A 23,253-nucleotide genomic window follows, 5' to 3' on the forward strand; every position below is an offset into this window, starting at 1 on the left:
CTTTTCTACACATACACAAGGATGCTAGAAAGAGAAGACGTAATGGAGTGTTCCTGAGTGTCCTTGCAATGCAAATCACTTTAGAATTCGACAGTTTTCACGGACGGGAGTTGCAATGAAGGTATGTAAAAAATACATAAATGTCAGATGTTTTATTGACATCGACGAGATTTGTCATCTGCATGTAAACAACGTAATAATTTATTTCCGTAGGCTATTGACGTTCGATATGTCAACAGTCGGACTTCTTAAGAGTTGCATCAGTTGGATGCATCAAATGACTGTGCAAATATCAATGCGTGCGTTCTTCCTTATTTTGTATGCTCGTGCATTAGGAGTGTTTGCTTGGGTGACAGCTGCATTGTTTTATTGTCGTTTAGCAAGAGATATCTGTAGATATCAGGACAGGTGCAGCTTGATTTGTCCAGTGGAACAGAGTGTACAAGCAGTGATCACCATAACCCAGTTTATCCCAGCACTTCTAATGAGATTGGAGGAGAGTCTTTGCCAGCAGTCACTGGATGAGCTGATATGAATGGACAAGCAGCTCAGACAGTCATGAGGGACAGAAGTGATTTCCCCCTACTAAAACGTCACAATTAAATTATATCATAGTGATTATGACGTCAGGATAGCGATACAGGTAGATAACAGCAGTGGTTCCCTCTACAGAAACGTCGCGATGTAATTACGTGCTTAGTAATTATGACGTCACAATTCTTATTGTGATGATTGCTACTTGTATAAATCGGCAGGCGGTTCAGACAGTCATGAGGGGCAGAAGTGATTCCCCCTACTAAAAAGTCACAATTTATTTATAGTGTAGTGATTATGACGCCAGATTAGTGATACCAATAATAGTGATTGTGAAAACAATCAGGTTAATATCAGTGGACCAGCGATTCACATCGTTTCTCCTACTAAAAATTTCTTGATTTAATTATGTATGTAGTGATGATGACATTAGAATAATTATGAAAATGAATGTGATTCTGATTGTGATGACTGCTAGTCTTATGAATGTACAAAAAGTCAGGTGATTTCCCAGAAGAGAGTCAGAATAGTAATGAAAATTTGTAATGTAATGTTTGTGATATCTGGCTGAGCTGTAGTTAGACCAGCGGTTCAGACAGTCATGGCTAAATTGTCATTTTTGAATTGTGGCATAGTGATTATGACATGGGAATGATGAAAATGATTGTGATTGATTCTATTTGTGATGTCTGGTTGAGCAGTTATAATTGGACCAGCAGTCCAGACAATAATGACTAAAATGTCAGTTTTGAATTATGATATACAGTATGCCATCGGAATAGTGATGAAAATGTTTGGCCATGCTGGTATAAATGGACATAAACATCACAAATGAACTATCACATAGTGGTTATGATGCCAGAATAGAGGAATATGTTGAAAAGATGAAAATGACTGATTCCAATAGTGATTATTGACTGAATTTTTACAATGGGAAAATCTGTTCAGAAAGAGATGATTCCTCTCATTAAAACTCAAAATTGAAAAATGGCATAGTGATTATATTTATGATGTCAAAATAGTAGACTGTAACAAGGAGGGAGGATTGTGATAAAAATGTGATTATGATTGTTGTGATTTGCCGAGATGTTAGGAATGGAGAAAAGTTGCTCAGTCACGTGGAACAGAAGTGATTCCCCTTCTAAAACATCACAGTTGAATTATGACATGATGGATATAATGTCAGAATACTTGATTATGATGAGAGATGTGATAAAAAGTTTTGGTAGGCTACTATGACTGTGGAGGTATTTTAAATGTTTTTAATTTAAACCGTTAATAGTGGGAATTTACTTGCAGAGGAGAAAAGATCTGGTGATTGTGATTGTGAGTTTTTTGTCAGCACATAATGACTAAATGCTTTCAAATACTAATTTCCATTCAATGTGTTAGGCGTTTTTTTTTTCACTCAGTGTTGACCTCACTTCTTCAGGGAGCAGCCATGAAGCAAAGCGTGAGTGGGTATAATTAGAGGGTTAATCACATGTTAGATAATTCTGAATAATTCCTCTCATTCAAAAGAGCACCCCTGTCTGGCCTCGTTTCTCCCTTGGGTTTCTGTGTAGTGACACTTTTAAAGCACAGAATCTCCCGGGAAGCAAAAGGACAAACTGCCTTCTGTTCTGAAAGAAAGCTTTTTCTGAGGATAACCTCTTCTTTTACATTGCTTTTGCTTAATTTGAGTGGGAAAGCATTTCAAATCAGACATAAGGCGGAAGTATCAGGGATTTTTTTTTAATGTGAATTGTGGTTATTATTTCTGGAGGTGTTCAGAACCCTGATATTGTACAATCAGTCAATGATATTTATCTGTTCATTCATTCATATTCAACTTTATTTGGTATCTGGTCCACACTATAGCTGAAGTCATTATTTTTAGGACTCTAGAAAGAGTTAAGCAAAAGTCTGGAGAAGTTTCAGATGGAGATAATCTGCCTTCATCTGTTTTATATTAAAAAGCAGTGGAAATGAAATGGCGTATCTCCACCAAGATCATTATTAGAAACGCCAGTCATTTTGTAATAAAGTTAGCAACAAAAAAAAATCTACTGATGATTATGAAGATTTTTCTAAATTTACATTTAATAAAAAAACATTTGTCTTTGTAACGTTGTCTAAATACTGTACTATATTAACAATGTCTTATTAGATCCCAGCAAGGTTCCTACACTTCTTTAAAGGATTAGTTCACTCAAAAATGAAAATGTTGTCATTATTTAATCACCCTCATGCTGCTATTTGCCAGTTTTTTTTTAATAATCTTCTTCACACAGCTCTTTTTCCAAACAAGGAAAGCTTATAGTGAATCAGGGTTATTATAGTTAACTAAAACTGAAACTAAAACCATGAAAAAACATTTCGGTTACTTGAAATATGTAACATACACGTTACTTAAAATAAAATAAAATATATTTAAAAAAAAACTTATTTTATCTCAGCTTATTGCCAAGACGACATTACTCATTTTAATTTAGTTTAACTAAAATAAAAATGAATAAAAACTTAATAGACATTAAAAAATAAAAAAAAACTGACAAAAATGAAAAATATGGATCCGTTTTATGATGTTTTTAGTCACTGTTTGTGGCTTGACTCCTTCATTTACATTTTTTGATGAGCTATTCCTTCAAGAAACGTTTCTTAAACCAACAACATGTTCAAAGCTGCTCAGTCCCATATCTGCTTGTGTGATTAGTTATGCACTCTCATGTGAATGCTCATTAGTCAGAAGTCATTGGAAGTCATGCATCTCTGTCAGTGGAAGGGATTTCATTACTCTGTAGTTCTTCCTGAGCTTTACAAAGACCGTCGCTGCCGGTGAGAGGAGAGACGAGGCATTTGCTTTACCTTTATTCCGTTGTGAATCAGAAGTGCTGATTCATTGTTTTTAAGAAAATCAGGCACAAGTCAGTATAACGCAGCATCTTGTCAAGTCATCTTATTGCCAGTGCTTAATGCAGTTATAAGTTTCTGCATGTATTAAATCTTGAGCACTGGAGACGTTAGTCTGAATTCAGTTGATGTTGGCATGCACGTGGTCTCTCTGGAGTCCAGTGTCCTCATCAATTAAAAATAAGCATTTACCTTAAGATTCGTTTTCAAATGAGTCCCTATGCAGCGAATCGTGACTTAGGGGAACTGTAACGCTCTGTTTTCCTTGAAGGAAACAGCGCTCTGAAGGCTCTTGGTCTGACGTGAGAGAATAGGTCATCAGATCTCTAAAAGCAGGAGACTGTATCGCTGGAGTCCTCCAGACTGTCAACCTGTCAGAAACTATACCAGAACCAGTGCTGGCTTTACGCCAGACGGACGAGATGTGCACACACACGTTATATAAACAAACACTGGCAAGTAGATGTGGTGCTTTTTCCTTTAACTTGTTCAGTCATTTCTCATTTCTGTAACTTCCACTTTGAAGCCTTTATATACAATGCATTATTAAGATATTCTTAAAGCACGCTAGTTTTGGGGAAAGTTACTTTTAAAAGTAATGCATTACAATATTTCATTACTCCCTAAAAAGGTAACTAATTGTGTTTTTTTTTACTTTTTATGGAAAGTCAAGTCACTTTTATTTATATAGCGCTTTATACACTACAGATTGTTTCAAAGCAGCTTTACAGTGATAATAGGAAAATGATTCAATGATGCAAGCAGAGTTCATTTTGGCAGCTCTAAAAGAAAATAATGCCATTGTTCAGCTGAAGTAATTTCAGTGTTGATTCAGTTTCGTTGTAAAGATCATCAATTTTTAATTTCATCTTTAAAGCAGTTCTGCAGAAAACAGTGATGTCATCGTCCAGCTCAGTTCAGTTCTCATCCCATAGTGTCAGTGCAGTCAAATCAACAATATTGTTGAATATAAAGTAAAGTGTTAAGTTATGTTTGCATTACTTTTTCTGACCTAGGCTGGGTTTGCTTGTTTTTGTTTTTAAATAATAAAAAAGCAAATGTAAAGGACCTTTCACACCAGAGGTGAAATAAACAAGGAAATGCAAATTCACTCTTGTACAGTAGAGGGCGCTGCTCAAAATAACCTTCAGCGGTGCTGCCACTCTGGATCACAGAAGAATAGGATGCAGGAGAAGAAAGTTCTCAAACCAAAAAATTAAACATAGATGTGATGTTTAACTAAATGTAAACAGTCCTACTCGACCCGCTCTGAGCGGGATTCAAACTGGGGTCTCTAGCGTGGGAGGCGGGTGCGCTAACAAGGATGCTAAAGACCACAGTCGCTAAGCTGTCGCTAGAGTGCCTCTTGAGATCAGGGGAGTGAGGTTTACACACACACACACAGCTCTTACTGGCCTACGTCCGTTACACTCACCCCCCTAAACCTCACTCCCACCCGGGTCATGGCACCAAATCTAACCAGTCCAACTCGACCCCCTCCAAGTGGGATTTGAACTGGAGTCTCCGGCGTCAGTCGCTAGCTCGCCTCTTGAGGCCAGGGGAGTGAGGTTTACACGCACAGCTCTTACTGACCTACGTCCGACCGTTATAGCATTACCGCATTTTTGCTTATTTGTACGGTTGAATTGGATCATCGAAGGTCAGCAGCAAAGACATTGGTTAATAAAGTGAGATTAAATACATAAAGTATATTGTGTTATTTAACATATTTAATTATTGCTGGTTTGTGTAAAAAAATTATACTTTTTATTCATTTTGAGGAATACGTAATCTGTTTTTGTGCAAGTGATATAAGTAAATGCAAACTCACATTTAGTCTAGAACTACAATAAACATCATGTTCACACAACGCCTCTGCACTTACTCTGATTTCCCTCAACATGGAGACAGAAGAGCTGTCAGTCAATAAATGGGAAAACAAAGTAACTTGCGTTACTTATTTGAAAAACTAACTCTGATACTTTGTTGTAAATTTAAAAGTAATCCGTTACTTTACTAGTTACTTAAAAAAGTAATCTTATTACATAACTTGCATTACTTGTAATACTTTACCCGCAACACTTTACTTAGTTCGATTCAAGTTTATTTGTATAGCGCTTTTCATATACAGTGTCTTTCAATACACATTGTTTCAAAGCAGCTTCATAGAAAATGTTTCAATGATACAGTCAGTTCATATGGCAGCAGTAATATACTGCTATATGATAATACAAGTTATTTGGTTAGTAAACAATGTATTCACAATGAACACAAAGAACATGTTAGACAATGATTACAATTTTTGATTATTATAATTACAATAGGATATCATTTTTGACATTCATATTTTGAATGTACATCCAAAGTCTTTGCAAGTTTAAAAATCATGCATTACTTCATATTCTACACTCAGGCTTCATAAAAAGTGCTGCAAGTAATGTAAGTAACAAATGCAAATATACACAAGAAATGCGAGGTCTTGGGTTTAGAAGCTGCCGTTTTCTTCTCTCAGTGGTTTTGTGATGGACGTGGCCGCCTCGCTGAGCTCACGGGGCTCTAATTGAAGTGACAGGGGGAAGCTGTGCCACCGGCTCTCTGCCAGACTGAAGCACGAGCAGCGGCTTCATGCCCTGACCTTACGTTACGCAACACGGAGATCACGCTAACTGCCATACTGTTCAGATACTGAGGGAACTGCCAGAGGGATTCCACTCAAACCCAGGGTGCACTTCATGAACAGCTAACATCATTTATAATATGATAAACAGGAAATATTAGTGGCCTGCCAGACAGACTTCAGCATAAAGGGTTGTGCTTTTTGATCTGGCTTACACTTATTAAATAAAAAATATATTTGTTTATTATTATAAGTACTATAGTTATGGCTAATACCAAGTTACAACAGTTTTGCAGAAACTTTATAACTGTGGTAAAAAAAAAAAATTGTTCACCTCCATTCAAAAGTTTTGATTCAGTCTGTATTTTTTTAAGATATTTTTATTTTTATTCTGCAAAGACTCACTTCATTGATCAAAAGTGACAGTAAAGATATTTAGTATAATGTTACAAAAGATTTCTATTTCAAATAAATGCTGTTTTTCTTTCTTTTGGTTTTTCCTGTTTATCATAAGAATCACAGTTTTCACAAAAATATTTTAGCAGCACAACTGTTTTCAACATTGATAATGATAAGAAATGTTTCTAGAGCAGCAAAACAACATATCAGAATGATTTCTGAAGGATCATGTGACACTGAAGACTGGAGTAATGATGCCTAAAAAGTCATCACAGGAATAAATTACATCATAAAATATATTTTAAATTGTAATCATATTTAACAATATTACTGTTTTTAATGTATTTTTGGTCAAACAAATGCAGCCTTTGTGAGCATAAGAGATTTCTTTCAAAAACATAAAAAAATCTTACTGACCCCAAACTTTTGAATGGTAGTGCATTTATGTATATTGTCGAGTCCACAAGTCTGAGCACCTTTTATTTAGTTTTTCTAATTTAATGCAGTTTTTTAATTACAAATTATATTATCAGCATAACAATTAGTGTTAAGTGTTGCAAAATCAACCAGCCCTTTTGCTGTAATGTCTGCTCTGTTGTCTTTCAATATAAGAGAAAGAATCACTATTATCTAATTGTTGTGTGCTCATACTGTACATACACAAAAAACACTACACACAGCAGTGTTGGCCTGCATTTTGTAAGTGTTTAAACAGCAAACGGAAAAAGTTGGTTTGATTACTTCAATTGCATTTGAAGACAATGACTTACAGTCAAAACCAACTGTAAAGTGTTCATCTAGGTGTTACGTATGATGCACACCTTTTAGATTTTTGAAACTGTTAAATCATATATAACTATTGCTATGTATTTCGCTACTGTATGGGGTCATACACAAAATATGACATAAATCCGCCTGGCTTAACCTGCCCTGCACTGAGCAACAACAGATTTCAGCCGCTCAGCCAACAGACACAGAACAACCCATCGCTCTCTCTTCACCATAGGATGCATGTATGCTCATTTCAGCTCATTGATTCTCCTGCTCTTTAACAGAAGATGCATTCCCCCCCTCCTCTGAAGTGTTATTCTGAGACAAGACATGACGGCGCCATGTTGGATCCCAGGCGCTGATGAAAGCTGCCGGTTAGCCATGTTTCATGATGGTTGTGCATTTGTATGCATAAATGAGGGTTTATTAATCAAAGAAACAATGGATGTTGTTTCCTGTACAAGGATTTTATTTTTATGCTTTACTGTCCATTCACTGAGCAAGCACGGATCTGATTGGCAGACTTTACGAAACTTCTGTGAGTTTTTATTAAAGTGCACTATTTAACTTCTTTTTTGTTTAAAATTAACAAAATTTAAATAACGAGTCAACACGCAATCGAAACATCTTCCAAAACGTGTTTTTGTCTTACCCTAATTCACTATGGTAAGCCCGTTATAAGTGTTTATATTTTAGACCTGTCAGGATGGTAACCGTGGGAAATTGCGTACATGCGTCACTCGTCCGTGTGTGTCTCTTCGAATCTGTTAATACAGAAAAGTTGCTCCAGCTACTTTGATGCGTGTATGTTGTGGGAGTGGCAGGGGTTAGTTGTCACAACGAGCGAGAAAGGTTGACACGGAGCAGCTAAATCTTGAACCTCTGGGGAATCACCCATTTCAAACAACACCTGGCAAAAAGAGAATGCGACAGAACTCGTAATAAAACAAGAATCAACATTGGCTTGGCTTTTCAGAGATGGCGAGAACTGAGGGATTTGAAATGTTTGAAATTTGTATGTAAGGTATTTTTTTGAAAGATAAATTGCCATATGTAGCTCTCTAACAGAGTTCATTGAAAAACGTTATTGTGAAGGGTCAATTCATTATGGTTGTTGTAGCGCTGTGCTGGGATTTATTTTCAAGGAAGTACCGTGTCTATTAATGGGTAAAACTACAGAAATGTCTTCTGCTAGTCAGGGGTGCGTTTCCCAAAAGCATCGTTAGCCAAAGATGGTCGCAAGTTCCCTTGAACTCTATTGGTAATGACAGAACTTGCGACCATAGTTGGGTTTGGGAAACACACCCCAGCTTGAGATCCTTTCCATCTAAACTGGATATATCTCTTACTATAAGCCTATAGTAGTGAGTGGTTTATGAACATTAGGATAACTACATTCATCCACGGTCACGTATGGCCGTATGCCAGCGGTATTATGAGACATTCAGCATAGTGAAACCAACATCTTCTAAATTTACTCCTTAAGTAAATGAAAGCGCTAGAAACATCAGACCATTAGACCTTTGGAGAGTAAGAATACTTCTGGTAATGCATGCTTTTTAGGATTATTTTGAAAGCATTGTTTGGTTTGCACATGCATTTGGCTGAAACCTGAGACATCCATTAATCTCAGCTGTTTAGCTCGTACTGCCGTTTTGCTCCGCCGACTCCGTTTTAACACTCCAAATGCGTGCTAGAATTAGCCGGACCTTGTCTTGCCCTAACAGCCATTTACACTGTATCATGTTCCTTGAGGATTCACTTAAGGACTGCAATGCATTGATTTAATCCAGATGATTACTAACAGATTTTAGGAGTCTTGAGGTTGAGTGGATTCAGTTGTTTATGATGTACAAGTTACATATTGTGAAGCATGCACTACAGTTTTTGAATATATATATATTGAATATATATTTTAAAATGTTATTTATTCCTGTGGTGCAAAGCTGAATTTTCAGCATCATTACTCCAGTCTCAGTGTCACATGATCCTTCAGAAATCATTCTAATATGATGATTTGCTGCTCAAGAAACATGTATTAGTATCAGTGTTGAAAACAGTTTTCACTTAGAGTGATTTCTGAAGGAATGTGACTGAAGACTGGAGTAATCACAGGCATGAATTTGATATTAAAATATATTAAAATGAAAAAAACGTTATTTTAAATTGTAATAATATTTCACCATATTACTGTTTCTACTGTATTTTTGATCAAATAAATGCAGCCTTGGTGGGCATAAGACTTAAATTGTTAGTATATGTGCTTGATTTCATGTGTGACTGGCACACAAATTTGCCCTCTGTGGTAAAGTGCATGCTCGTTTTTGCCATTGCTTTATCATAACACACACTGTGAACATGTCCTTCTTCTCCAGGCGGGGGCCTCCTCCATGTGGGCGTCATGTTGCGGGCTGCTGAATGAGGTGATGGGCACAGGGGCGGTCCGCACCCAGCAGCCAGGCTTTGGAGCCGGAGCAGGGCCGTTCCGCTTCGCCCCGAGTGCTGGTTACTCCACCTACCCACCCAGCAGCACCACCTCAGGAAGCGCAGGCCTGGCGTGCAAAGCCTGCGGACTGGCCTTCTCTGTGTTCAGGCGAAAGGTAGGATACCTGGGGTTTATGAAATATGATTTATGATTGTGTATATATAATGTTGATCTGTCATGCCTAAGTCTGGCATGCCTCATTTCCTGGCAAAGGAAAGGACAGAAGTGATGAAAGATCGAAGCATTCACTTTTCCACAAAGCATCTGTGTTTTGAAATCCTATCAGCACATTCACACCTGTCTGCAGACGCTCAGATGCCCAGACGGTGTGATGCATTTGCAGATGCTCACACCAGCACACATATGCACAGACCTGGTGGATAGACCTGACATTAACCCAGAGTGCAATGCTTTGATTGAACAGCTCATTCATCAGCAGGGTGGCATTTGATAACAGCCACTGAGCTTGCCAACAGAGATTCCTCAACTGCTTCTGAGAGTCTGAAAGTGTCTTGAAAAACGAAGCTCATGCCGCAGTGATTTAGAGATGGAAGTGTTTGTATTCTGTCAGTGTCAATCAAAACAACTAAAGCATGACGTAATTAAATCACACGCATAATAGTTGGCTGTTTAAAGCTATACTATGCAACGGTTGATGAAGTTAGTTGCAGAGGAACATTGGTTTTGTTATTACGTGAGTTAATACAATAATGGAAGACGGATATCTGAAAAAGATTTCTTATGAGAACCTAGTTAACGCACAGCAAATGTGATGCTATGTTGAATTTTGTTTTATTATAGGTTCTGTCGCCTTCAGTTTATTTAAATGTTCTAAACGGGTTGAATGAATGATTCAATGACTCACTCATAAATACTTCACTTGTTTCAATCAACACAATTGTTATTTGAAGCACAAAGTTACTTTCAAAAGGTGATTTGCTCTATTCTGATTGCTTCCGCAGATATCAGTATGTATATGGGAACTATGAACTTCTGTAATAATTCCAATATATGTGACACAGAAATATCGATAGTGCGTGTGGTTAAAAAGCGGTTTCATATCTTCACATATTAACTGCTTTCTCTGACTCAGTGGCAGATTTGAATATTTTCCGATTCCCATTTAGGAATGACATCACGTGGGTGTTTGAATCGAGATCGCGATCTTTTAACGATTAATCGTGCAGCTCTACTACAGATTTATAAAACTGATCCGAGATCAGGTAAAAAACATATAGACACTGGTTTATGGGTTGCCAAGATCACCTAGCACTGAACCATTCAAATTTCTTACCGTTTCGAACCATTTTCGCACAAAACCAGTGATTCTAAAAAAATTATTCACTGATGTTTTGAACCTTCACGGAGAAGTAGGTGCATATCAATTTACGTACTCTATACCGTTGTGTAGTATAAATAGTGTGAGTAGTGCGTTCACTCGAATGAGGCGAATAATTGCGAATAATAACTGTTGCAGCTTTCCTTACGTAGCGGAGGGGGAGTGGCAATCAGACTGATGTTGAATGACAAAACCTTATGAAATTCACACACTACACTGTTGAGTACATAGTGCATATAAGTGCGTCATTTGGGACACAACTAGTGTTTCGAAAATGTCCATCCCTATTATGATGTACTCTCTCATTATTCAAATTTTGTTCATTTTGAACCAAAAAAATTAATGATTCATGTTTTAATGATTCATCTCTCTCTCTTCCCAGCACGTTTGCTCGGACTGCAAGAAGAGCTTCTGCTCGCTGTGTTCCGTGCTGCAGGAAAACCTGCGGCGCTGCGCCACCTGCCACCTGCTGTGGGGCACGGCCTTCCAGCGGCCCAGGTTAATGCGACTCCGCGTTAAAGACCTGCGGCAGTACCTCACGCTGAGAAACATCAACACGGACACCTGCAGGGAGAAAGAGGACCTGGTGGACCTGGTGCTCTGCCATCTGGGTGCCGAGCTGGAGATCGGGGAGGATGAGGAGGAGGAGGAAGTAGAGGAGGCGGAGGCGGAAGCGGACACGGACAGTCTGCCGTCACTTCCGCGCTCTCTCTCCACGCCGCCCGCTTCCACGGCGCGCTCCTCCTCCCAGCAGTCGGCGCTGTCCGTAGCCGTGTCTCAGGGAGAAGCTCTCAGTCGCAGCGATAGCTCAGGGACAACCAATCAGGTGAGGCGCTTTCTTTCAGTCACTTTACCGATGTTTTCCCATGCATTGCATCACAGTTCGGTTATAGAATGCGGTTTTGTTTTGTTTTTTGATTTGGACACTTAAAATTTATGAGTGTATAACGTAATTATCAAGACTATTTTACTAATTTTTAACATGGAAACAAGTCATATATGTGTGTGTGTATGTATGTATATATATATATATATACAGTGAGGAAAATAAGTATTTGAACACCCTGCTATTTTGCAAGTTCTCCCACTTGGAAATCATGGAGGGGTCTGAAATTGTCATCGTAGGTGCATGTCCACTGTGAGAGACATAATCTAAAAAAAAAAATCCAGAAATCACAATATATGATTTTTTAACTATTTATTTGTATGATACAGCTGCAAATAAGTATTTGAACACCTGTCTATCAGCTAGAATTCTGACCCTCAAAGACCTGTTAGTCTGCCTTTAAAATGTCCACCTCCACTCCATTTATTATCCTAAATTAGATGCACCTGTTTGAGGTCGTTAGCTGCATAAAGACACCTGTCCACCCCATACAATCAGTAAGAATCCAACTACAAGACCAAAGAGCTGTCCAAAGACACTAGAGACAAAATTGTACACCTCCACAAGGCTGGAAAGGGCTACGGGGAAATTGCCAAGCAGCTTGGTGAAAAAAGGTCCACTGTTGGAGCAATCATTAGAAAATGGAAGAAGCTAAACATGACTGTCAATCTCCCTCGGACTGGGGCTCCATGCAAGATCTCACCTCGTGGGGTCTCAATGATCCTAAGAAAGGTGAGAAATCAGCCCAGAACTACACGGGAGGAGCTGGTCAATGACCTGAAAAGAGCTGGGACCACCGTTTCCAAGGTTACTGTTGGTAATACACTAAGACGTCATGGTTTGAAATCATGCATGGCACGGAAGGTTCCCCTGCTTAAACCAGCACATGTCAAGGCCCGTCTTAAGTTTGCCAATGACCATTTGGATGATCCAGAGGAGTCGTGGGAGAAAGTCATGTGGTCAGATGAGACCAAAATAGAACTTTTTGGTCATAATTCCACTAAACGTGTTTGGAGGAAGAAGAATGATGAGTACCATCCCAAGAACACCATCCCTACTGTGAAGCATGGGGGTGGTAGCATCATGCTTTGGGGGTATTTTTCTGCACATGGGACAGGGCGACTGCACTGTATTAAGGAGAGGATGACCGGGGCCATGTATTGCGAGATTTTGGGGAACAACCTCCTTCCCTCAGTTAGAGCATTGAAGATGGGTCGAGGCTGGGTCTTCCAACATGACAATGACCCGAAGCACACAGCCAGGATAACCAAGGAGTGGCTCTGTAAGAAGCATATCAAGGTTCTGGCGTGGCCTAGCCAGTCTCCAGACCTAAACCCAATAGAGAATCTTTGGAGGGAGCTCAAACTCCGTGTTTCTCAGCGACAGCCCAGAAACCTGACTGATCTAGAGAAGATCTGTGTGGAGGAGTGGGCCAAAATCCCTCCTGCAGTGTGTGCAAACCTGGTGAAAAACTACAGGAAACGTTTGACCTCTGTAATTGCAAACAAAGGCTACTGTACCAAATATTAACATTGATTTTCTCAGGTGTTCAAATACTTATTTGCAGCTGTATCATACAAATAAATAGTTAAAAAATCATACATTGTGATTTCTGGATTTTTTTTTTTTGATTATGTCTCTCACAGTGGACATGCACCTACGATGACAATTTCAGACCCCTCCATGAGTTCTAAATGGGAGAACTTGCAAAATAGCAGGGTGTTGTTCAAATACTTATTTTCCTCACTGTATATATATATATATATATATACTAATTTACTATAAGACGTGTGATTCAGCATTTATAATCAATAAGATATATTCATTAAATTTTCAATATACAAAAATAAATAAATACATTTCACTTTAATACATGTTTATTATTCTTTTTTATAATTTTGTTAAATAATATTTATTTACATTTATTTTCAATGGTTTAAATGGCCACTAAACAGAGCAATATTTTGAAAACACAACAGTGTTTACAGATTTACACATTCAACCTTCAAATTACTTACCTAAAATTGCACAGTATTTTTTTACATTAAAAACAAAACAAAAATCTTTCTTCTAATGTATTGCTTTAACATTACTGTCAATTATTATCTTTTACATTTTTGTTGCGTTATATCATAATTTAGCATGCCTACTGTTAAAATGCGTATTGCATTATGCATGTTGAAGCATGTTCACTTTCTGAATACATAAGCGAGGATTTCTTCTCAATCGTAAACATTTTTACTCCCTGATCTATTGACTCCTGTTCTCAGTACAGTTATTAAGCTGCTTACAGCCCTCAGTTAGCAGGCACTCATCCGCTCTGACGTGCTCTGATGTGACGTGACCGCGTGGATACTGGAAACAGCTGTACCCCACCAGGCTAGCCGTGACGTTTAAGCCTTTCCTTTTTATTGTGAGCGTGTTACATAATGTTGGAACAAGTTGTCCGATAATTCCTGAATGACTTCCACTTACAGTAAAAAAAACAGCACAGACATTAAAGCGCTTTTTAAGAGGCAAATGACTAAGTTTGATAACTAAATTCACCCTGAAGTTTTAAAGAGTGTGTCTGTGTGTTCAGGAAGAGACTGTGATGGTCTAGTGTGACTTCAGAGCCTGAGTTGGCAGACTGACCCATTCATTATTAATACGCAGCCGGCCAGCAAAGCTGCACGACGTCTGTATGTGGCCCGTGTGTGTGAGATCTCAGTCCATGTGCTGAGCCTTCTCATAAACACACAGTCATTCTTCTGCAAGACAGCAGAGAGGAACAACGCAGAGCCATTAGCTAATTGTTCTGAATGCGGCAAATAGGAAAAGAGAGAGCGAGAGAAAGAGAGAACAAACGCTGTCTGCACACAGTCTTTATTTGAATGACACAAGGAACAAATTATTGCAGTCAGTGGGGAATGAATGATTGAATCTGTAATGTGTTGTTATTTGATGTGCAGTTGCAGAACCGAGGGAAGCTAATTGTGAAGATGTGATGGTAGATGGTTTCATTTAAATGCACTTAAACAGACAGAGGTTATTCATAGTTTTGAAAAAGCATTTTGACACTCAAGAATTGCATGAAAGACTTTCATTTTTAACATGGTGAAAACTTTCCAAGAACAATGGAATGGCTTTTTTTTTTTAATGATTTACTTTAAGATGTGTTTTACAATTTATAATGAGTAAAATGTTAATTTAATTAAATCTATTACTTAATGAGGCAATTTTAGTTCAGTATAATATAATATTTATTTTAGGGCTGTGAAATGATTAATCGTGATTAATCGCAACCAAAATAAAAGTTTGTGTTCACATAATATATGAGTGTGTACTGTGCATAATTATTTTGTATATATAAATACATACACATGCATGTATATATTTAAGAAATATTTGCTTAAATATACTGTATATATAATTTGTATTATATATAAATATAAATATTTTATGTATAAATAAAAAAAATTCTTAAATATATACATGCATGTGTGTGTATTTATATATACAAAATAATTATGCACAGTACACACACATATATTATGTGAACACAAACTTTTATTTTGGATGCGATTAATCGCGATTAATCGTTTCACAGCCCTAATTTATTTATTAATTATTTATTATTTAAAATACTTATATACAATAATATATTGTAATGTGTCTTAGCTGTATTTTTTTTTTATTATATTATATAATATTATATTAAATTACATTATATTTAAATCCGGTTCTTTGAACTTTCTATTCATCAAAGCATCCTGAAAAAAGATAATCATGTTTTCCACAAAATAAATGTTTCTTGAGCATCAAATCAGCATATTAGATTGATTTCTGAAGGATCATGTGACTAGAGTAATGGTGCTGGAATAAATTACATTTTAAAAAATAATTAAAATGATCATTTCTATACTCAAACAGAAAACAATAATTTTGAATTGTAATATTTCACAACACTGTTTTTGCAGTATTTTTCTTTACTGGCCCCAGACTTTTCCAATATTTTTTTATGTTTGGTTTGTTTTGTTATGTATAACATATTTGTATTTAATATGGCTTGAATTTATATTCTGAAACATTAAAAAAAGATATATTTAAGATTTTTAGTCTTCAAGTTTTAGTCTTCTTTTTTTCTGGCCAATCTACCATTTATTACAATTATTCATTTAGCATTTTTATTCATTTAGCATATTTTTTTCCACAGCTTTAATCTATCCAGTTTTCTTTTCCAAATTAACACAAACACTAAAGAGCAGAGATGATGGGATCTGTACACACAGCACCCGTGATCACCACTGCTCATCAGGTCTGAACACACATTCTGACTTCAACCGGATTTTAATCAGATCTTGATTTCTGTGTTTTATCTTCAGGAACATGGAGATGCTGCATCAGTTTCCCTCCTCAACCTGGAGCCTCATGACGACATACTAGAGGTGAGACAAACCATCCCTGTGTTCACTTCTGACAAAATCAGCATGCCCTGGTTGATTGTGCGACCTACTGCGAAGACGATTGGGTTACTTCAGCATCCATTAACATTAATAATTCAGTGGCATTCTGCTTAGTGTTTGGCGAATACTTCAAAAAAATCAACAGTCTGATATAATATCAATGTGGACTACAGATCCGTCTACATGTCTCTGTTGCCGTCTGTCCCGAGCAGGCGAGCCCAGCGACGCAGAGACGTGCGCGTGCCTCCCTCTCGGACCTGTCCCGCGAGGACGACATCGAGAGCCTGACGGTGCGGCAGCTGAAGGAGATTCTCGCCCGCAACTTTGTCAACTTTTCAGGCTGCTGTGAGAAATGGGAGCTGGTGGAGCGCGTCCATCGTCTCTACAGAGAGAACGAACTCAACAGAAGATCCAGTAAGACTCAATGTGACGCATTATAAAGCAAGTTAGACTCTACCTAAAGTGGTCTACTTATACTGTGGTTGTTTCTTAAACATCTATAGTCACCTAAAACTATTCATAGGCAGAAAGAGAACGGTAGAGACTTTAGTTGATTACATTACATCTTATTCAATTTCATTCTATCAGTTGAAGTTCTGGCACCTCCGTCCCAACATACTGTACAACGCCATGTACATTCACATCACATGTTAACACAGATGTAGGATTACGCTCACTTGACATTGCAGTTATTTACAAAAAACTAAAGTTTCTTATTTGGGAAAACAGCCCAAAATGATCCAAATGTTATAGCTGTCCAGTCTGAGACAATTTATTAAGTGGCTTTTTGGAGAAGGACCAAGTTTCAGAAGCTTTAAGGATGTGCCCCATTTCATTTTTTTTAGACAGCAATTAATAGAGATAATAAGACTAACATCAGCAAATGCTGGATTAGTCTGCTGTACAGGAGAGTTGAAAGCACATACTGTATATCCTTCATTAAAAGGTATGACCATTGAGATTGACTGGCTGGAAGAATGTCAAGACAGAGTGTTAAAGGAATCACCATCAGTCCACCATTTTGAAATTTGTTACACATTTTAATATCTCTTAAACAATTTGGTAGGGATCATCAGCAGCATGTCCTGAAGGTACCTGAGAAGTTTGAATGCTCACGTGTAATTGCAGTTATTTACAATCACGAAAGTTTATGATTTGCCTGCATTTTAAAGCCCTAATAATGGTGTTTGTGGGATAAGTGGGGACACAGTCATGAATGGAGAGGTCATAAAGAAGTGGGCTCAGCACAGAGCCCTGTGGGGCACCCGTGCTGAGTGTGAGGGTGGAGGACCGATGGGGGCCCAGTCTAACAGTTATCCCTTTCGCACAGAGCATTGATCCCAGAAAATTGCCATATAAATGCTAGAGTGCCTTCTGTGTGAATGCAAACATGTCGATCCCAGGATGGGGACCTAGTAACATATGCTAGGATCAGTCGTGGAACACACCCTGTGTGAAAAAAGGCAGGACCAATGCCATAAGCTGTGTGTCCTAGTGATGACGCTGAAGCAGAGATCGTTCAGTAGTGGAACAATGCGCTAGTTTTTGATCGAATCAGAAAAAAAAGGCAGTGTGGTTTCTCGAGAGAGAAATCGCAGATAATAAGCAACCTTAGGCACTGTGGAGATATTACACGTCACATCCTGATGTGTGTGAACGCACGCACAGATTCCAGAAAATCACTGGCCGTGTAAATGAACCAAATTTCACATTATCAGTATATTTTCCGGAATCTCTGTGTGAAAGGGGCTTAGAAAAGGGGCAGTCTGAGAGTGATTTGTCAAAAAAGGCCTTGATCCAATGTCAAATGGATTGGAAAAAACTTAAGTCAGCAAGTTTTGTGACCAATCTTAATTCAATAAAAAAATATTTTTTAAGCAGATGATCCCTCTTCTAGAAGATATCATGAAGATGTTTAAGTAGAAGAATAGTGCATGAAATGTTCCTTGGGTACTTTATATAACAGACTGTTTTATCTTTTACTGGCTATATAATTGGCAAAATAATGAGAGGGAAACTCTGTGGTCGGTTTTCTAGATGCTCAGGCTGAAAAGAGCACAGCTGATGTCATATAATAATGAGATGAGCGATGGATGAGAAAGAACGCAGTCATTTTATCACAGTCTTCGAATCTTTTTGACAGGCTGCATGTGAGAAAAAACAACATGAAATTGAATCAGTCAAGGATCAGCCCCAAATCAGCTGTGGCTAATAGGATTTTCAAACAGGCTTGTGCTCTCCATAAAATTGATTCTTTTCATTTTCTTTTCCTTACAGTGGAAAATGTTAGCAACAGCCTTGCTGCAGGTAAGCCAACCTGTTTTGATATTTTACCTCACAGTATTATTTAAAAAAATTATTTATATACTATTAAAGTATTTGTTAATATTTTGAATAACTTTTAATTTTATATTTTCAGTTTGAATTTTAGTTTGTTTTAGTTTGCTTTTGTCAGTTTTATTGTTTTATTATGTTTCTATTCAGAATTCTGTATTTTAGTTTTAAAATAATTTTAGCACTTCAGTTTAACTGTTGCTAAGGCTACATTTCTACTTGCTCATTTTTGCTATGTAATTTTACTTTAGTTTTAGTTAACAATAACAACACTGTTACTTGAGACATTAACCTCTGTTTATTTTGATGGTTTAGTATGAAGTGTTGTCTGTCGTGATAACAGTGTAAATATAAGCTTAGCACACTATGCTTAACTCTGGATTAATGTCTTAACAAAGAGGTCAGGATTAGGCTAGTTAGCGTGAGTAGTTAGTTATATTATGCATAATATTTAAAATAAAAACATTAAACCATGATTTACAAATATATATATCAAAACTTGACTACCTTCGATTAATTACTAACCCAGTGTGAAAATGGAACAAGATAACTTAACAATGGTTAACAATGTCAGGTTTTAAAAAACAATTTTCTATTAGCATGTGAGCATTTTGACAGGGCTGTCCAATGCTAATAACGCTAACTCTACCATTACTATGTTTGTTGATCAAAGTCATAGCTTACCCTCCTCCTATATGCAATGGAGGTATTGGAGGTAAGACTCAGCCTTTTTAATGCGGCTCCAACATCATCATTACCATCATCTCATTACCATGAATGAAAAGTGACTCTTCCCGATGCATGCTGAGAGAGTTTGATATGTGGGTGTCACGTGCATGATCACATTTGTGTCATGAATTGTGCTCCTAATGTGATCTGTCTTTTTATAGCTTGTCACATTACTGTAATTGCACCTTTCCATCATTAATTATAATAATGATTAACACTGCTTGGAAAACAGCCCAAAATGATCCAAAGATTATAGCTGTCCGGTCTAAGACAATATATTAAGTGGCTTTTTGGAGAAGGACCAAGTTTCAGGTACTTTAAGGATGTGCCCCATTTCGTTTTTTAGAGAGCAATTAATAGAGATAATAAGACTGACATCAGCAAATGCTGGATTAGTCTGCTGTACAGGAGAGTTGAAAGCACATACTGTATATCATTCATTAAAAGGTATGACTGCTGAAATTGACTGGCTGGAAGGATGTCAAATAAGAAAGACAGTGTGTTAAAGGAGTGACCATCAGTCCTTCATTTTGAAATTTGTTATAAATTTTAATATCTCTTAAACAATTTGACATATCGGCACAAAATTTGGTAGGGATCATCAACAGCATGTCCTGAAGGTACCTGAGAAGTTTGAACACAATGCCACCTAGTGTTCTAGAGATATAATGATTTTTGCAAAAATGCTTATAACTTTTCAAAACATTGTCCAAAGTTTATTTTCATGTCCTTGCGTTCCTTGGCTTATGCTGATTCCGACGATATCTCCATCATTTTGTTTGTCCGCCATTTTGAAGTGAATGGAAAAACTGTTTTTTCGCTGTTCCTCCTACAAATTTAGTCCGGTTTTGGCCAAAATATGATCAGATAATCTTTGGACCGAACCGCACAGAAATGACTCGACGGATTTTTTATACTTGCCACAGTTCCCGAGAAATACCTTTCCAAAGCTGAACGTGCCTGGGTTTGTTGCCTTGCTAATTTGTTAGCATGCTAACCAGTTGTCATTCTTTCCAATATCTTTGCTCTTCTGGTTATGCACTGCTGTTGGCCCCACATCACTGCATGCAGCTATATTTTAAATTAGATTTTTGTTCTTTAAAAAAATATTGCATGCTCATTTTTTTTCCTTTAACAAAATATTCACATTTCTGCTTTTAAATATTTAACATGCATGGCCCCTTATATTTCCATCATAATTGCTTTTATTAAATTAGGGGGCAAGATGAAAACATTAATCAAAAATGCTTTCAATGGAGTTTTAAGTTGTATTGAACACGTAACATTTCTTTGAAGCATTTTAATCAAACTGAAAATTTATATCACATTTTTACTGCTCAAAATGTCATTAACAATGCAGCATTATGTATGTACAAAAAAATAAAAAACACAAGCCTTTGGATTAAAAGTACCTTATTACACACGAGCAGAACAGGCACACAAGATCGACAGATGATTAAACCAGATCTCAAACCATCCATGTATTGTCTTGCAGATGGTGTTCAAATAGCTCAGCTGGGCGGCGTGGATGAGAACCTGTGCCGGATCTGCATGGATGCCGTGATAGACTGCGTTCTGCTGGAGTGCGGTCACATGGTCACCTGCACCAAGTGCGGCAAGAGGATGAACGAGTGCCCCATCTGCAGGCAGTATGTGGTGCGGGCGGTGCACGTCTTCAAGTCTTAACCACGAGCATCACCTCTACTGAAAGACCTCTACAGTCCTGCTGGACTGAGCAGGCTGGGGCCGTGAGTGACTGGACCGAGAGACTGCCCCTTTAGTTTCACACTGGGTAAAGTGGTGGAAACCGGTACTGTGCACACCTTATTTACAAGAGCGAACATTTCCTGCTGCACATTTTTATTTGGTCATTCATTGACACTTTTATGAGTTTCTGTGGTTGCTAACCCAGGGAAGATGGATCTTAGAGGAATAAAGTATAAAAATATGAAAGTTTAAATGGTTTACATTACTGTAAACTTTTTGGAAATGTGTTATTGTATGTGCAATATAAGAAATCTTTACGTGTGCGAGTGTAGAGACCGATTGCCATTAAGATGCATGTTGTCGTAGCAACAGTGAAGACCAATGTCGTGAAGGGGGAACGTAGGTGCCAAAGTAGAAATGTGCAGAACGGCTTCTGGTTTATGTTTTTATGTGCTATGTTATTATAAGCGTGCTATTTCCATGTATCGGCATACCACAATTTCGTGACACAGGATCAAATGACTAGTTAACAGTTATTTATAGCAAGATGATAAGAAATTTTATCTTATTTTTTCAGACACACTGGAATCCAGCATCTGCCGTTATGTAGCTTATTACTGGAACCTCAATGACTTTTTTTTTATCTTGATCAAATTTTGCAGTATCTGTCAAATGTCAGGTTTGTGGTTGGTTTGTCTCCATTGTGCTGCGCCAACAAGATTCTTAAAGATGTGCTACGTAATTTTTAACTGAACATGTGCGATAATAATAGGGTGATTATTAAGGTGACGGAAGTTAGGCTGGCTGCCATAAGGAAGGTTCACCTTTATGTAGTCTCATGAGTGTACATTATTAAAAACATTTGTCCAAAGCAAAATTACTTAGCACACCTTTAATTGATTACATGCCTTGGTAGGTTTTATTTACACAATATTATTTTTCACTGTTGGTCAGAAATTCTGCTTCGATGTTATTCATCTCCAGCAATACCATGAAAGACATCTGGTTTTTTGGGGGTTTTTTTTTGGTTTGTTGTGTTGTACCACATTTACATTGCAACAAAGATTTCCACAAGCGGTGCTACATGGATTTACGCATCACAGTTCTCTATTACATTTGCTCCATAGCAATATTATTTGAGTTGAATAAACTGTTACTTCCCTTTTTGTGAATATTTATGTTTTCTAGATCAGGTTAAGATAAAGAGGAGGTTACTTGATTCCTCTAAATGCCATTTGTGGCTGTGAATTCTGTAGTTAAATCCAAGTGATTATGTCTGTGGTATTGCCTAGACAAACAAATATAAAGGAAAATTTAATCAATTAAACATGATTTTATATACATGTGAAAAAATTGTACATGAAGTATATGGATATATTTTCCTCTTTTCTCCAGTTTTTCTTGCATTTTCTTTTAAATGTTACATCCCCCCCTCAGTGTTCCAGTTTTTCCTTGAATGTAAACAAAATTAATTTAGTTGTTTATCTTTGAAATCAGTCCAAATTAATGCTACAGTAGAATTTTGCATTCTGATGTCACGTCCATGTAATTCTATAATCAAGACTGTTTTTAATTTGCTTCTTAAAAATCTCCACACCCGTCTGCCCAACACTGACACTGTGCTTATGTGTATGTTTCTAATGCTGCTATCTCTAAAAGATGTCACTTGGTAGTAGGCAACTACTCTAGCTGAGCAGACAATGGACAAGACTACACTCTAAATGACTTAAAATGAACGCTGGAAGACGTTTTGGGATTTGGTCTTTGTATTTTGGAATGTTGAACTTTTTATTTTGGTAATTCAAAGATGATTTATTAAATTTAATAAAATATGGTACCTTGAACTAACAAAATAAAGATTTTACTCATTTCAGTGTTTACTCTTCTTTTCTGAGACGCAAAATACTAATTAGCGCCCTCTAAAGGCTGTTTGGTGCAACGCTTACAGTCATAGGAATAGAATACGTTTCACTCAATCAGACGTCAGCAGATAAAATACTGTATATGAATGGCACAATTCTCCGATATGGTTGCTAGTTATTATGGAGAATGGATTCGACAAGGTAAGCCTCTCTGGTAACATGTACTATATTCAATTGTAAGCCAACTCGAGTT

The 23,253-nt window shown here is 37.3% G+C and overlaps 1 protein-coding gene across 4 annotated transcripts; it reads left to right on the forward strand.

The window, feature by feature from the left end:
- On the forward strand, positions 1-23,008 carry rnf34b (ring finger protein 34b). 4 transcript variants are annotated; one of them, XM_084104457.1, is made up of 8 exons: positions 1-121; positions 9,589-9,813; positions 11,420-11,863; positions 16,288-16,350; positions 16,542-16,782; positions 18,646-18,675; positions 19,376-19,417; positions 20,927-23,008. In XM_084104457.1, the coding sequence occupies exons 1-8, from the start codon at positions 116-118 to the stop codon at positions 21,115-21,117; spliced, it is 1,242 nt and encodes a 413-aa protein (XP_083960583.1). In that variant the 5' UTR covers positions 1-115; the 3' UTR covers positions 21,118-23,008. The 4 variants fall into 4 exon arrangements, with proteins under 4 accessions (XP_083960583.1, XP_083960584.1, XP_083960585.1 ...); XM_084104458.1 differs by having other exon boundaries at positions 16,581-16,782; XM_084104459.1 differs by lacking the exon at positions 19,376-19,417.
- Positions 23,009-23,253: the final 245 nt, after the last annotated feature.

This window comes from Abramis brama, assembly GCF_963993115.1.
Source record: "Abramis brama genome assembly, chromosome: 25".
Lineage (NCBI taxonomy): Eukaryota > Metazoa > Chordata > Actinopteri > Cypriniformes > Leuciscidae > Abramis > Abramis brama.

Coding starts and splice junctions, on each gene's coding strand:
- rnf34b (XM_084104457.1), top strand. Junction 11,864..16,287: donor GCTCAGGGACAACCAATCAG/GTGAGGCGCTTT, acceptor TTTTATCTTCAG/GAACATGGAGATGCTGCATC. Junction 19,418..20,926: donor ATGCAATGGAGGTATTGGAG/GTAAGACTCAGC, acceptor ATTGTCTTGCAG/ATGGTGTTCAAATAGCTCAG.